This window comes from Aotus nancymaae, unplaced genomic scaffold (genome assembly GCF_030222135.1).
Source record: "Aotus nancymaae isolate 86718 unplaced genomic scaffold, 86718_ANA_hifiasm-v0.15.2.pri h1tg000059l, whole genome shotgun sequence".
Lineage (NCBI taxonomy): Eukaryota > Metazoa > Chordata > Mammalia > Primates > Aotidae > Aotus > Aotus nancymaae.
The window spans coordinates 70,612,967-70,628,824 of NW_026988473.1; the positions used below are offsets into that span (position 1 = coordinate 70,612,967).

Sequence of the window (15,858 nt, forward strand, 5' to 3'; positions counted from 1 at the left end):
TGACCCTCGGACTGCAAAGGGGAGTCTAAATGCAGTGAAATTCAAGATCTCCAGGGGTACTTGGTCAGTGTTGCAAGCTGCTGTGGCCTCTGGCGTTATTTATCTGTAGCTTGCAATGTAGGGGTGTGCTGTATCAGGTGTGCAGAGCAAACAGAAACTCCTTGCCTCTGAAACACTGGCATTTTAGAAAGCAAAGATTCGGCTCATTGACCAGAGTCACAGAGGACATAATTTGTTGTAGTTTCTCTGAAAATCACCCCCTCCTTTCCATCTCTCTGCTACCACCTTCATTCAGGCCTTTATAGTTTCTCATCCAAACCGGTCTTCCTGTCTCCTGCTTGCCTTCTTCCCAGCCCATAGTCCACAGGGCAGACAGAGCAAGCTATGTAAAAACACCAACAGGGACATGCGCCTTCCTTGCTTCCAAACTCTTGCTGACTCCTCAGTGCTGAGCACAGGCGAGAATACGGCCTCCAAGGCCTTTCATAACTTGGCCTCAGCCCACCTTCCCTCCCACTCCAAGAATCTCAGGCTCCAGTTACACTGAGCCACTCACTGCCCTGCACCTCCCGCCAGGCAGCTCTCTGCCAAGTCTATTCACACATTTATCCTTTTCACTCCTGATAAATGAGGACTGACCATGTACTATACTTCTTTTAACTTCTATAGAGCAATCTCTTTGTATTTATACAATTATGACTTAACAGTCATAAGAGAAGAAGGTTCAGAGGACATAAGGTGACACACCCACATAAACAACCTACTGGGTGCGAATATTGTAAATTAACATATGTCTAGAAAAGGTGGTCAGATGCTGAATCTTGACTAAATACCTCCAATGGCACATAATGAGTGAGTTTCAGTTTTTATATTTTACATACTGAATTCCGAGGGTGGTTTTGATGAGCAGACCAAGTTTTAAAAGAGTCTTTGGGATCCTCACTTCTGTCTTTCTCTTCTTCTCTGTACCTTCCCTACATATTTACATCAGCAGATGTGTCCTTTGAGGGGTCAAATGGTGAGAGGACAGCAGTTTAGGAACTGTTTGCCCATTACATTGGGTACTCAGCAGCTGTTCTATTCAAGCTAAACCACAAGACCTAGGGCCTTAGGAAGAAATTACATAGTACATGTGACAGGGCTAATAGCATTGATCCTTTGTGGGGAGGAGGGTAGAGGGAGGCATGGAGTGTGCTGCCGAAAACTTCTAGAGAGAAAAGTTGTATCTTATTTGTCTGTGTCCCCTACGGTGCCTTCCCAGGACAGTGGCTGGCACACGATGGACCCTCATTCAGCTATTCAACAAATATTTACTAAGCAGTAGAGGATTTGTTTTTCCAGGTTTAGAGTTTTAAGCTTGTTAATAACGGCTGAATTCTTTGTCTGTTTTGTCATCTGCACTTTTGGACTCCAAGTTGGACTTCGTATTTCATAGTTTTTAAAAATCAACCCCTTTCCCTTCCCTAGCCCATTCCAATGTTCTATATACGGTAGACTTTCAGCAAATATTTAAAAGAGACACCTTACAATAGGCAACACAGTAGGGTAGTCAGTCATTCCCTAACCTATCTTTGATGCTAGAGAATTTTCTCTGAAGCTAGTGCCCTAGCATCTTTCCAGAAAGTCCTGCCAACCTGATGGCTTTTTTTTTTTTGAGATGGAGTTTCACTCTTCTTGCCCAGGTTGGAGTGCAATGGCATGATCTCAGCACACCGCAACCTCCGCCTCCCAGGTTCAAGTGATTCTCCTGCCTCAACCTCCTGAGTAGCTGGGATTATAGGCATGAACCACCACACCTGGCTAATTTTTTGTATTTTTAGTAGAGACAGGGTTTCACCATGTTGGCCAGGCTGGTCTCGAACTCCTGAGCTCAGGTGATCCACCTGCCTCGGCCTCCCAAAGTGCTGGGATTACAGGCGTGAGCCACCGTGCCCGGCAACCTGATGGCTCTTGTTGTCACCTTTGGTTTCCTTTCTATCCTCACCACATTTGTCACCAGAACCCTTCAGTTCCTCCCCTCCTTCCTTACTCCATTTCTTTCCTTCCTCCCTTCCTTCCTTATACAAATACTTTTGAAACTTGTGCTCTGTGCCAGGTAGTGTGATAAGTAGACAACTTTAGGCGCTCAAAGTCACACTCAGGGAGCACAGTTTAGTAAGGAAAATGGATGCACGCACAGACCATTGCAATCAATGCAAGGAAGGCTCCCAGAGTTGAATGCACAGAGGTTTAAACCTACCTATCAATAAAAGGAAAGGGAAGGAGGAAGTGGCAAGCAGGAGGATCAGGGTTCTCTTCCCAGGAAAGATGACACAAGACTTTAAAAAGGACAGACATAACCTAGGTGAAGAAAGATGGAAAGGAGATACTAGGCAAAAGGAAGCAATGCATATACCAAGGCAAGGGGGTGAGAGGAAAACGATGAACTGTGACTTATCTATTCCATCTCATGGCTTTGTATTCTACCCATTTACCTCATAGCAAGTGGAATGATGCAATCCTCAGGCATTTCAGGAAATTTAGATAGCCAATCATTTAATCTCTTAAAGAGAAAGGCATTGTAATTTGGGCTTTCCATGAGATTAAGCACGTTCTTGAGTGAAAACAGAATTGGGTGCTTATAGGAAACCAGGTGGAAAGCTGATGAAAATCAGCCAGTTGATAGAAAATGCAATACATTTGATTTTCTGTTCTCCTTCCTTGGGATTTTGAGAAGTTGGAATCCTTGGCAATGAGGGTAAATACATTTATGGGACCTCTGAGCCTAAAGATGAAATCGACTAAAGGAAGAAAAAAACAGGGTAATTCTGAGAATTTCACGTGAGGCCAAGGTCCATTTTTGGACTAAACTTTTGCAGGTCCAACACATTTTCAAAACATTTTGTGAGATCCTCCCAGTCCTACGATACCAGCTTGCATTGTGAAGGAAAACGAAGGACAGAATAAAGCCCTTCTCCCAGTCTGGTTTATTTCTGTACACAGAACCTCTGAACACAGGAGGCCAAGGCTGACCTCTTTAGTCAAGAGTCAGCTCAACTTTAAAATTATAATTGCATGTGAAAGCTAAAATGGGAAAGAGGAAAAATCAGTTCTCAGGACCGAAATGCTAAAAACCCTTAGGTCACATTCCAGTTAGGGTCCTGGCCACGCACAGAGCTCCCATTGGGGGAAGGTGGGCAAGAGACCAGCCAAGACCAATTCAAACCACAGAGTGTTGGGGATCATGCCATTTACTCTAGAGGTGTCTGGTTTACAGATACAGAAATGTACTACGGTGATTATGCTATATAATCTTTTAAAGAACAGAAGCTTATGGTCAGTTCTCATTATTGAGAAAGGTACCAAAGAATCTACCCATTCAAAGTGAATTATTTGCAGTAAATACATCAGAAGAGGCTGGGTGCGGTGGCTTACACCTGTAATCCCAGCACTTTGAGAGGCTGAGGTGGGTGGATCACCTGAGGTCAGGAGTTCAAGACCAGCCTGACCAACATGGTGAAACCCTGTCTCCACAAAAATACAAAAATTAGCCGGGTATGATGGCAGGTGCCTGTAATCTCAGCTACTCAGGAGACTGAGGCAGGAGAATCACCTGAACCCGGGAGGCAGAGGTTGCAGTGAGCCGAGATGGGGCCATTGCACTCCAGCCTGGGTGACAGAGCAAGACTCCATCTCAAAAAAAAAAAAAGAAAAGAAAAGAAATCAGAGGGATAGAGTCTGTATTAGTTTCCTTGGGCTGCTGTAACAAATTATCACAAACCGGGTGGCTAAAGACAACAGGAATTTATTTATTTGAGACAGAGTCTTGCTGCGATGCCCAGGCTCAGGCAACCTCCGCTTCCCAGGTTCAAGCAATTCTCCTCCCTCAGCCTCACAAGTACCTGGGACTACAGGCACATGTCACCACGCCTGGCTAAATTTTTGTATTTTTAGTAGAGACAGGGTTTCACCATATTGGCCAGGCTGGTCTCAAACTCCTGATCTCAAGTGACCTGCCTGCCTTGGCCTCCCACAGGGCTGGGATTACAGGCGTGAGCCCCTGTGCCCGACCCATAGGAATTTATTCTTACAGAGTTCTGGGGGTTAGAAATCCAAGATCAAGGTTGTTTTTTTCTGGAGAATCTGAGGAAGAATCTTCCCTGTCTCTCTCCTGGGTGGTGGTTGCCAGCAATCCTTGGTGTTTCTTGCTTGGCCTGTAGCTGCATAATTCCAATCTCTGTGTCAGCCTTCCCATGGCATTCTCCTCTCTGTGTCCAAATTTCCCGCCTTTTTTTTTTTTTTTTTAATAAGAATACTCGTTATTAGATTAGAACCCACCCTATTCTAGTAAGTATGAACTCATTTTGAATTTGATTTGATCTGCAAATACCCTATTTCCTAATAAGGTCACGTTCACTGGTATCTGGGGTTAAGATTTCAACATATGTTTTCAGGGAGACACCATGCAACCCACAGGAGTATAAAACAAAAACAAAAGAAAACCCTGTGTAAAATAAAAATACAACCAAAACCCTGAGCTGGACATGGGAAGACCTGCTGACCAAGCTTCTCCCTTCCCTTTGGGTTGCCCTCACCCTCTCTACGTCTTGGCTTCTCCACTCTAAAGGAAGGTTGTCATGCCTGCCCTACTGACTTCAGAAATGCCAGGAGAACAAAATAAAATCATGTAAGTGAAAGTATTTTCTATTTAGAAAATATTTCTTGAAGTGCAGGGAATTATTAAGAATTCATTCCAGATTATGTTGACTTTCCTTAACTTTGTAACTACTTAATGAATAGGTAATGGAATGAGAAACACAGCCCTACTGGGAAAACAATTTAAATTACATACATCCCTTCATTTAGGGTTTGAGATAAATGTCCAATAGCAATCTGCAGATAGGGATAGCAGTATTGCTGATCCTTGTTCAATGGGCTTTTTACTCACACCAAAAACAGGGTGGTATTCAAGTGAAGCTAAAGGGTGGCAAGCAATTTAAAAGCATGTCAAGAGACCTAATGTTCACATCCGGGGCATCAACAGACAGTCATGGCTCTCCTTCCCTCTGTCTGTGTGGTCCATAATGTTACTGGCTCCCATAACAATATCCTGATAATAGCTTTGAATTTGCTTTGTCTGATGACATCTCTGGATATGGGGACATAGATCACCCAATTTATAAAATTAGCTAAAGAAGCCACTTTCCTGACAAATGTTTCATATGCCCATGTCTATTACACAAACAAAACCACTGTGTAGCCAGAAAAAATAAAATAAGATAATCTGATTTTTTTAAAAAAGCCCCTTTTCCTTTCCCTTTTTTAAGAGCCCAAAAGTTCTAACAATGATGGGATAACTTTTTTAGGCCACCAGATTAAGTCAATGGGACTTGGAAGGCAAAGATGGCCACATGTATTGAAAATGCCAAAAAGAGGTGTCATTGGGATAACAACTTGAGAACTATCGTTATATCCAAAGCATCATGTGACCTACTTGAGTGTTACTGATGACCATATTAGTGATCTATTCTGTTGACCTTGGACTGTGGGGGTTTGCTGACCCAGGAGAAATCCCACAGGGGAAAAATAGCACCAGCAAAAAAGAAACAAAGAGGCTCTCAGAAAGCAGTTCCCAATCTGCCCTGCAAACTGAATCCTCCGTTTCTCACTGCTGGGTGTATAGGCTTCCCAGGGGCTGCTGTATACTTTCAGAAATATGCCAAAAGTCACACACGAGCTAACAAATGAAACTTTATTTTCCTTTAATACAAAAATTAAATAGCAAGGGGTTTTCTTTGTACAGTGATAAATTAGAAATTTACAGTACAGACATCAATGCAGACATACTTTTGTACATCCTTAAAAGCAGGGTCCATTTCCTTTGAAATTTAGCAATTCATTCAGGGCACGTGTAGCAGGAAGTTTGCCTGGTACCTCTTTGTTAAAAATCTGAAAGTCCCCCAGGTTGGCTTCAAGGTTCCTGGAGCTGTGGGGTGGCATGAGGATCCAAGAAAGGCCACAGAGCATCCAGCCCAACTGCTGCACAGAGCAGGGGGAGTCACATTTTATCTTTTTGCAGATTACACCTGATATTTCATCCATCTTTCTTACAAAGAACTCAAGGGGCCTTCATTTTTTTGCCTTTTCAAGCCTCACAACATCCCTGTGAGGTAGACTAAATTCAGAAACACCTCCATGCCTCACTGGGAGAGATCTAGAAAGCAGCTTACCCCTCCCAAAGCCCACAGCCAAGTCACGGCCCCAGCCTATTAATAAGATTTGAAAACTTTTACAACCTGGGAGAGAAGATGGACCCGACCTTTGTGGGGCAGAATGGCTCTTGCCCCTCTTTTCAGAAGCCTTCTGGGATGACAGTGGTCATGTACTGAACACTATAGAAGAGCAAGGAGGTATAAAAGCTTTGAGGACATGGCTCATATAGGACCCCAAAAAGGTCCTCTACAAATTGCCTGGGTAAATTCTGGGAATTTGCTGATGCAAAGAAGAAGGGAAAAAAGGTACATCAGAAACCAAGAGGTTACTATCAGGGCAACTGAGCTTGCCAAGGGGAAGACGCATGTTGGGGGATCTCTAAGTCACTTGTCTCCTAGCACTGTCAAGTGTGTCATCACTGCACACATGCATGCCAAGAGGCAGCAACAGAAAGCTCTATGTAGGCTAGACTGAAATGAAATCCATTATGTAAGGCTCTGGTATCTGATCCTTGGTAGGAGCAAAATGCTCTCGAAGGAGTTTCCAAGATCTATGACCTAACCCCAGAGGAAAGTGATAACCCGGGTCATCTGCCAGACATAATACAAACCCAGATCAGAACTCTGAACTCAAATAAAATAAAGGAACCAATGGAATTTTCAGAGTCCAGTGTCTTGATATGACTGACTGGAATAGCAACTCTCTCCAGTGCCCTCTATCACAGAACAAAATACAAGATGTAAACTGAATTTAAGAGGTTCCTTCCAGGCCAGGTGTGGTAGCTCACGCCTATAATCCCAGCACTTTGGGATGCTGAGGCGGGCAGATCACGAGGTCAGGAGTTTGAGACCAGCCTGGCCAACATGATGAAACCCCGTCTCTACTAAAAATACAAAAATTAGCCAGGTGTGACGCAAGCCTGTAGTCTCAGCTACTTGGGAGGCTGAAGCAGGAGAATAGCTTAACCCGGGAGGCGGAGGTTGCAGTGAGCCGAGATTGTGCCAGTACATGCTCCAGCCTGGCAACAGAGTGAGACTCTGCCTCAAAAAAAAAAAAAAAGAGGTTCCTTCCAAAGTCTGTGGCTCTCTTCCCTAACTGTAGCTGTGGCCATCTCAACAGAAATCAAACATTGCACTGGTCTGGTGAAATACCTGAGTCTGCCCCTCTAGGGCTGAGGCTGTTGAGCTCATCTTTTTATCCTCAGGTCCCAGCTTGGTTCTCAACCCAATAAGCATTTAATTCGGTGACCTCAATGAGGATGAGGAGCCAGAGTATAGAGCTAAAGGTGCTGGACAGAATCCCAATTCAGAATCTAGACACACAAGTTTCTCAGAACCTGGGTTTGGGGAGTGCAGGTGAGAGAGTGACCCGAGAGAGGAAAGTCAGAGAGCATCTCTGAAATTAAAAAAGTGTCACCCCTTTTCCAGTTTCAGGCCTGAGTAAGTTGCCAGCTCAGAAACAGTCTCAGAGATCAGGAAATGGGTCTCCATAAAGGAAAGAGGACGTGAATCAACCAAGTAGCTCGACCAGATGGTTCTAGCCAGCTCCATTCTACCCCATATTCCCTTGCCCTGAGGTTTGGCCTTTATGAAGCAGGAGAAAGGAGTCTTCCACAAAGTAGGTTGGACAGAGGTGCCATTGCACCATGTATAATCTCTGGAGCCCAAGGGATTTCTGAAAAAGCTACAATCATACCCATTTACTGTAGGTTTCAGAAAAAGAAAAACAATGCTCACCTTTTCTCTAGCAAGATGCTGTCCTCAAATATACCAACACAAGTCACATGGAGCACCCCAAGCCCTGAATTGCCGGCTCCCAGAGTCAAAGCAGATGTGTGAGTCCATGTCTTTGTGGCCTATTCTTAATAGTCTTCCTAAGGGATTTCTACAGAGATTGTCATGAAGCAGAGCTGATGCTTTCTGTTAAAACCACCTGTAACTGACTTGGAAGGAATCCTGGGAAAGGGAAAAGAGGTATGTTAAAGGTAGAGAGACCCAGGAAGAGATTTAAGGAATGGAGGCAGTGAAACAGATGGGAATTCCAGAGGTCCCTGCTCCTTTCCCAAAGGAACAGTAAAGTTCGGCAGACTTGGGTGCATCCCCACCCTAGATCAGTTAGAACAGATTATCTATTTCAGAGCTTTATATACAGTTGGCACCCAATAAATATAATGATAACTAACTTTTTTTTAAAACAAATGCCGACTTAAGCGGTGACGGAGTTGATTGAAAGTCACTGGTAACTGACTCCTCAGCCACAGAGTTCCTTTCCTGAAACCATGAACACTCTCCATTGTCTGGAATGTGAAAGGAGAGGTCTACAGCCCTGTAACATTGCTAAGGCTACTAATCCAACTGGCCACTTCTGATCAAATATACTTTGCTCTGAAAAGGCAAGAGATTTATGGAACAGGCATGTCAAAACCCAAAACACTGTCAAAACACTAGCTCCAGAACTCAAAACTCAGAAATCAGGGGCCCAGGTTCACCCAAGTGCTCTTTTATTGTTATTTAGTCATTGACAAGAATTGATCATCTACTCCATGCCTGGCTTTCTGCCAGATGCTGCCTTGGTCACACAATCACTGAAGTGTTATGAAGAAAACTGCATTACAAACCCCTATGCTCTAACGGCAAGACTAGTCCCCTACCGCCTGGTCTTCCTTCCCCTGCCTGGGCTACAGTCCCTGCACAACTCCCAAGACACCAGAGCAGAGCGTGAGTAAGGGCAGGCTCTGGCCCTGGGTGCGTGCTCCAGGGCCCTGGACAGTTATGGGAACTGTCTACAAGCAGCACAGGGAATTCACATTTTACATTTCATAGGCAATGTAGTATCAGATGCAGTTAAAATGGTTCTTCTGGGGATCAATTCTCATGCTCCTGGAGCCTGACCCAGAGTCTAGCCAAGGTACTCACACTGGGCACACAGCAGCAGGGGCCACCTGTGTCCACTTAGCTTCCGTCTCAAAAGCCAAGACCTTACCTTCCAAAATACACAATGGACCTTACATGCATCTTGATGTCATATAGCTCAAAAACCACACAAAAACAATAAGGAAAGAAAAAAGGGAAATGTCAAACTATGGGCATAAGGCTCAAACCAAATTTGACATAAGAAGAATGCTTATTTCCAGAATTTGACCACCTATTTTGAATTTTGAGTCCCTGGAAATGTTTTTCCACAAAGTGTGATTGAAAAAAAAAAAAAAAAAAAAGAGCTTCCTTTCCTATTTAAAGGCATCAATTAATAAATAAATGAGTCATTGCAAAGCAGTTGCTGAAGCAGACAGGTATGAGTTACAAGGAGAGAAACCTGTGAGGCAGTCAACAATTTGTCCCTAAGATCTCATGATTAGAAGCCCTAAGGCAAGGTAAGAGAAAGGCCAGTTACAGTTTTAAGAGAAGTGCAATTTTCGAGAGGCTGCTAGGGGGTACCCCCTTGTGAAGAATGTATAGGATAAATTTAAAAGCTTTGGATACCTCCGTAAAAGGCAATTAAGACCTGTGCTATTAGAGTTTGCATTTCATTTCATATGGTCTACACTTTATTCCCTACTAACCAATCAAGCTTCTGGCTGGCATTCTGGAGATTCATTAAGCACCATATAAATACTCCAGGCCACACTGCCTCCAATGAAATCTTACAAGGAGCCTTTGCCAATTACTAGGAAACAATTATGCACCAAGTAGTTGGATTAGCTGTCCTCAGTTCCCTTTATAAAACTGAAAAAGTTTCCATTGTCATAAGTAGACCAGACTCTGATAACATTCTTATGCTTAAAAAAAAAAAAAAAAAAAGGCACTATCACTCTGAGAATGCAAGTTGAAGCTGACCATAGTTTTAAAGTCAGTTGAGTATACTATGTCATGGTCCAAGAATGTGCTTTTAATTGTAATTGACACACACAAATTACACAGCTAATCTGTGTGAATGCAAAGTTGCCAAGAAACTTAACATTTCAGCTCTTCCAGACTGGCGTCTGCATAGATGCAATCACACAAGTAAAATATATTAAGTCCCCACTGCTCAATGCAATAGGTCTCTGGGGTCGGTCAGGTAAGTCAACTTAGTAAATCTCATTTTCCTCTGAATTAAGTGATTGTCAGAAAGTGAATCACCCTTCCTTTTCCCCTCTTTAAGCATGCTGCAGTGCAAAAATTCCTATAAAAATACCTTTTTTTGAGTCATTAATGTAAAATGAAGAAAACAGCAGCAGCCCAAACCAGAGATGTTGAAATTTAAGAGAGGAAAGAGAGAAGAAAAATCCACTGGATACCTTATGTAAGTACAGTACTTTTGTTTGTTCAAACAATTCTGTTTTATGACAAAGGCACTGAAAGATTCTAACACCACCTCTTGGGAGTGCGATCCACAAAGTTCTAAACAGCAGACAGTGCACCACAGAAGATGTTTATGTTAGATCAGCCAAACTATAAAACTCTTGTAACACTTCTCTGAACCCAGAGTTTCCAGTGTTTATAGATTGCTTTGCTATCTGAAAGACCCAGTTAGTATTTAAAATTGTAAAGGGTTAAAAAAGTTCATCTTTCTCCCTGCAAGTTACCAACTCACAGCTCAAATCCCACCCTGCAGGGGAAAACAGTATCGCCCTGGACTTCCTGGAATCTAGGCAGGACCTCCACGCTCCAAGCTGCGACCTGCTAAAGTGATCAACGTTTTGATTTTTCACAGCTTTGAAAGCCTCTAACTGGCTTTTCCATTTTGGATAATTCCAAAGTCTGCAGCAAAATCACTGTGTTTTTTTTTTTTTTTTTTTTTTTGATGCTGGGGTTGGGATGGGAGGCAGTGGGTTGATGGGAGTCACTTAATTGTTGCTAGTTTGTTCCAACTGAGATTCACTGCATACAACTTTTAGCAGAATTTCCACCAAAATGCTGGCATTCCCCCCTCCTTCAAAATGAGAAGAGAGCTTGGAGGCTGGCTAGCCTTATACCACAGTCTCATTGCCTTTCCCAGGCTTCACCCAACCATTTCCTCTCTTCTCTCTCTTTACCTTTCCAGAATTCACCAATCTGTTGGAACACTTCTGCCATGTGTGAAGAGTTTTGGCAGACCAAATCCACATGCCTGAAGTGATGCCCACCAGCAAAGACATAAAAATTTTTAACATTTCAACAGCCATGTTGGAATCATCTGCAGAATACCGAAAGAGTGCCCAATTGGAGATTTCATAAAAATAACAGGCAATCACACATGTTGCGGGAACTGTGTACAGGACTGAGAAGACCCCAATCTTGACCATCAGTCTTTCTAATTTGTCTGTCTTTGTCCCATCCTTTTGGAGATTGGACCGAATTTTGAACAAAGCCACCAAACCAGCAGCAATGAACAAAGTTCCAATCACCAAATAAGTAAAGAGGGGAGCCACCACGAACCCGGTGAGAGCATCGAGATTTTGGTTTCCAACATAGCACAGGCCAGTCAGTTCATCTGCATCCACCAGTCTCATAATCAAGATAACAATGGTTTTCACTGCGGGGATGGCCCAGGCCGCAATGTGGAAATAAGAGCTGTGCATTTCAATGGCTTCATGACCCCATTTGAGTCCTGCTGCCAAAAACCAAGTGAGTGTCAGAATAACCCACCAAATGGAGCTGGCCATTCCAAAAAAGTACATCAGCAAGAAAATTATTGCACATCCTGTGTTCTTAAGTCCTTCTTGGATGAGAACGGGTTCTGCTGCCTCTTCAAAATCACAGGATATCCTTTCCCGGCCTACAGTCAGCCTGACAATATAAGCAATGCTATAAATATTATAGCACATACTGAGAAATATGATGGGGCGCTCAGGGTAGGAAAACCTAGAAGAATCGATCAGGAAGGTCAGTACTGTGAAGGCAGTGGAGATGAAGCACAGGCTGGCCCACACAGCCATCCAGATATCGGTGAACTCCTTGGCCGGGCGGCTGTATAAGCCAGCATCATAGCCACACTTGAGAACACAGTTCAGGCTTCTTTTCACCCAGATGTACTGATCAGAATTGGTTCCCACAGAGTGACACTCTTCCCCAGGCTGGATGGGGGTTTTGTGAGGTAAGGGCACCTCTTCATCGCCTGGCCCTTCCATGCACATGTGGTTGTGGTCATTCTGTGGTGGGAATTTGCTGCAGTTCAGACTCTCTGGCCAGGCAAATCCAAATTCCTTCAGGACCGGTTCACAGCGCCTCTTGACTGAAAGACACATACCACCACATGGGCCAATGGGGATGTTGATCTTCTCTGTGCACATTGGCACATAAACAGAACAAAGGAAGAACTGGAAGAGTAACAAATGAACAAAGAAAAAACAATGACTTGGAAGTCTGACCAAATCTTCCCACAAAGCTGAGCTGAATGCTTCCAGGCAATGTACCTATCTACTTTTAAACCAACCTATGGGGAGTCTGTCTGTTTACTCAGACCTTAAACAAGGGTGCCTGATAATCCATCACTTACACACTTTTCCTAGTTTGGCTCTAGTAATCCTTTCCAGAGGAATGTACATTAAAAAAAATAAAATAAATAGGGTCTGAAGAACTGCATAAGCCCTCTTTGCACAGCACTTGAAATAAATCTTAAAAAACTGGCTTTCCCATCTTCTTCCCTTTTAGATACTATTTGAGAAAGCTAAAGAAACTAATATGACTCAGTCATTTAGGGGATTTATTTTTATCCCCATTTCTTTATCGTTTTAAGAATAAAAGTTAAAAAAAATATAGATCTTGTTAGTATTCTTTTCTCCCTACTTTATCCCTTAAAAATTTGTTTAAACTAGTCCCATACAGAAACAGAAAATGGCCCAACTGAGACACTGTTAGACTCAAGGATGGGATGCAGATTGAGGTCTGTGGTCACTAGGGATTTGTTTGGCCAGGTTTCCTCAATGAATAATAATGAAGCACAATAGGAAAATGTAAATGTTAAGTCGCTGAAACTGCAATACCAGCAGGGGAGAGTCCAGTTGCTGTCCTCAATTCCTCCAGCATTGATAAACAGTCTGCTTGGCTCCTTACAGATGTTGTCTATGAAGTCTAGAGTTACAAGTAACTATTTTCCAGCATGTAAAGGGATCCAGTCTTGTCCTTCAAAACAGCCTGGCTGTCTCCCCAGGATACATGTAATTAAAAATATATATCCCTGCAAAAGCTGTTTCTCCAACAAATTGCCACTGATGTCAGGATATGTGCTGTTTCCAAACTGAGAGCTGGAGGATCATTTCTTAAGCTTTTATAACCTAGTTCTAAAGTTCTGAAACTTCCAAAGGGATATTTCACCAGCAACAGGTCTAATCCCGACCATCTTTCCAAAACCACAAACCAAGTTTTAAAATGACATATGTAAAAACATGCACCTAATAAGTAAGCTGTATGTCTGTTTCTTATCTCTCAGAAGTTACAGCCAGAACCACAGATTTCTTTTCTCTTTTCTTTTTTTCAGACGGAGTCTCGTGCTGTTGCCCAGGCTGGATTGCAGTGGCACTATCTCGGCTCACTGCAACCTCCAGGGTTCAAGCAATTCTCCTGCCTCAGCCTCCAGAGTAGCTGGGATTACAGGCATGCGCCACAATGCCTGGCTAATTTTTGTGTTTTTAGTAGAGACAGGGTTTCACCATGTTGGTCAGGCTGGTCTCGAACTCCTGACCTCATGATCCACCTGCCTTAGCCTCCCAAAGTGCTGGGATAACAGGCGTGAGCCACGGCACTGGGCCAGACCACAGATTTAGTCTGGACAATTAAGGTCTACTTTTTCCCACAACTTCGCTCTTCTTTAAATTTCTAAAAATCACCCAGCCTCACCAATCAAAACATAACCCATGTTATCACTTTAAAAATGTTTCTTTCAGTCTTTTATTCCCCCAATGAATTTTCTTTTTTCTTTTTGCAGGATTATAATCACCCTGTATACGCAAATTCTTATTACTGTTGAATAAACATTTTCCTTATCATTAAATAAGCTTTACGTTTTTTAACGACTGCAAAAAAATTTCTTCTAATATACCAACTACCTTCCTGCAGCTTCTTCTCACCCTCCAAGCATTAAATGTGACTTCAACTCTGAGGATAAGAAAGAACTCAAACCAATCCAACCACTCCTTCATGCATGACCTCTAAAACTCTGAGGGACACGGTGAGGAGGGGCAATTCAGCAGAAATCGGTGCAGTAGTGTTTTAATAACTCACCCCAAAAATAGTGGGGAGGGAAGGTTGGTGAGGGATGGACTCCTTATCTCTCCCTCCAAGTCTTAGCTGCAGCTGGCTCTCTCCCACTGGCCCCCCAAACAGTGGTGGGCAGAATCCTTGGCAGAGAGAACCCTCAGCTCCACTGGGCTAGGGGTCTGGCCAGACATGGGTGGGCAAGAGAGAAAAACGGAAGGGCGGGGCATAAGAGTGGGTTCTTTCCCAGGCCAGATGACTTACACAACGTTTTGGCTTCCAGTCCCTGAGAAAGTGGGGGTGGGGATGGAAATCACTTTTCCAGGAGAGCTGTCCCCTTCGGGCTAGGATGATCAACTTGGCATGGGCTCTGCAAAGTTAGTTTGGAGCGTCCCTCCCCAAGGGGTCCTGCCAGGGGTGGGGGTGGGGGCGCCCACCTGCAGCTGGCTGGAGCAGCCGTACTGGATGAGCGGTGTGAAAGTTGTCAGCTGCAGCTCGGCGTCCGTCTGCAGCTCGTGCCCCACCAGGTTGGGCATCTTGGTCACGTTGTAGCCGAGGTTCTGGCACATGGAGATGCGGATGGGGTCGCAGCGCCGTTCCTCCTCGTCTCCGAAGCCCCGCGCCGGCCCCACCAGCAGCAGCAACTGCAGCAGCCACCCCAGACTGAGCCCGACGCCCCCGGGGGCCCCCGGGACGCTCGGCCCTGCGCCCCGCCAGGCCATGGCCAGCGTCTGGGGCAGCAGTGGCGGCGGCGGGGGCTGCTCCGGCAGACACCCCCAGTTTGCACGGGGGCGCCGGCTGCCCGCGCTGCTCCCAGCTCCCGGGAAGGGAGTGCGATACGGCGACGAGGGGGCAGCGGTCGGCTCTCCGGTAGCTGCGCGCGACTGTGTGGGATATCAGACGCTCCGGGCCGAGACCGAGGGAAAGGCTGCGAGGGTCATGGCTGCAGGCGGCGAGCCCACAAGCCGGCGCCGGCCGTGTCCGCTCGGCGTCTCAGCGAAGCCAGCCAGCAGCTAGCGCTGCGCAGCTCTCACCGCCCGAGCTCAGCGCGGCACTGGAGGCTCGCGGCGCGGCGGCGGGGCGGGACGGACAGCGCGCCTCTCCAATGGCCGGGCGCGGTGGGCAGAGGGGGGCGGGGCAGCGGGGCGAGGCCGCTCTCCCGCTGGAAGGGTCAGGCCCCCGCCCTCCGGCCCCTCCTCCGGCCGCCCCTCCTTCCCTTCCTCCCTCCCCGAGCGCCCCGCCCGCCCGCTTCCCGGCTCTCGCTTCCCTCCCACCCGGATCGAGGCGCGCAGAGGCCAGGCGGGGCACCGAGCTCAGTGGCTCCAGCCGTCCTGCCTTCTCCTCCCCCAGGTGAGACGTGCGCCCTGTTCCATCTGCCCCCTTTCCTTCCCGTCTCCTTCCAGCTGTCACTTAGGTCCGCGGCCACCTCCCCATCAGGCAGGGAAGCGAACACAAAGAACACGGGATTTGGGTATACACCGATTGTGGTTTTCAGTCCCGCTGTGTGACCTTG

The 15,858-nt window shown here is 45.4% G+C and overlaps 1 protein-coding gene and 1 long non-coding RNA gene across 2 annotated transcripts; one reads left to right on the plus strand and one right to left on the minus strand.

Moving 5' to 3' along the window:
* Positions 1 to 2,112: 2,112 nt before the first annotated feature.
* Positions 2,113 to 14,163, plus strand: LOC135270129 (uncharacterized). Its single transcript, XR_010338381.1, has 3 exons — positions 2,113 to 4,666; positions 10,333 to 10,473; positions 11,215 to 14,163. It is a non-coding gene; the product is annotated as an uncharacterized LOC135270129 (long non-coding RNA).
* Positions 5,711 to 15,067, minus strand: FZD4 (frizzled class receptor 4). The gene is made up of 2 exons (XM_012469470.2): positions 14,783 to 15,067; positions 5,711 to 12,469 (listed from the first exon to the last, which is right to left on the minus strand). The coding sequence occupies exons 1-2, from the start codon at positions 15,065 to 15,067 to the stop codon at positions 11,141 to 11,143; spliced, it is 1,614 nt and encodes a 537-aa protein (XP_012324893.1). The 3' UTR covers positions 5,711 to 11,140.
* Between the last annotated feature and the right edge of the window lie 791 nt (positions 15,068 to 15,858).

Excerpts from the sequence above, each read along its gene's own strand:
- FZD4 (XM_012469470.2), bottom strand. The coding sequence starts at position 15,067 with ATGGCCTGGCGGGGCGCAGGGCCGAGCGTCCCGGGGGCCCCCGGGGGC. Across the intron at positions 12,470-14,782 it reads GCTGCTCCAGCCAGCTGCAG|TTCTTCCTTTGTTCTGTTTA; the intron begins GTGGGCGCCCCC and ends TTACTCTTCCAG.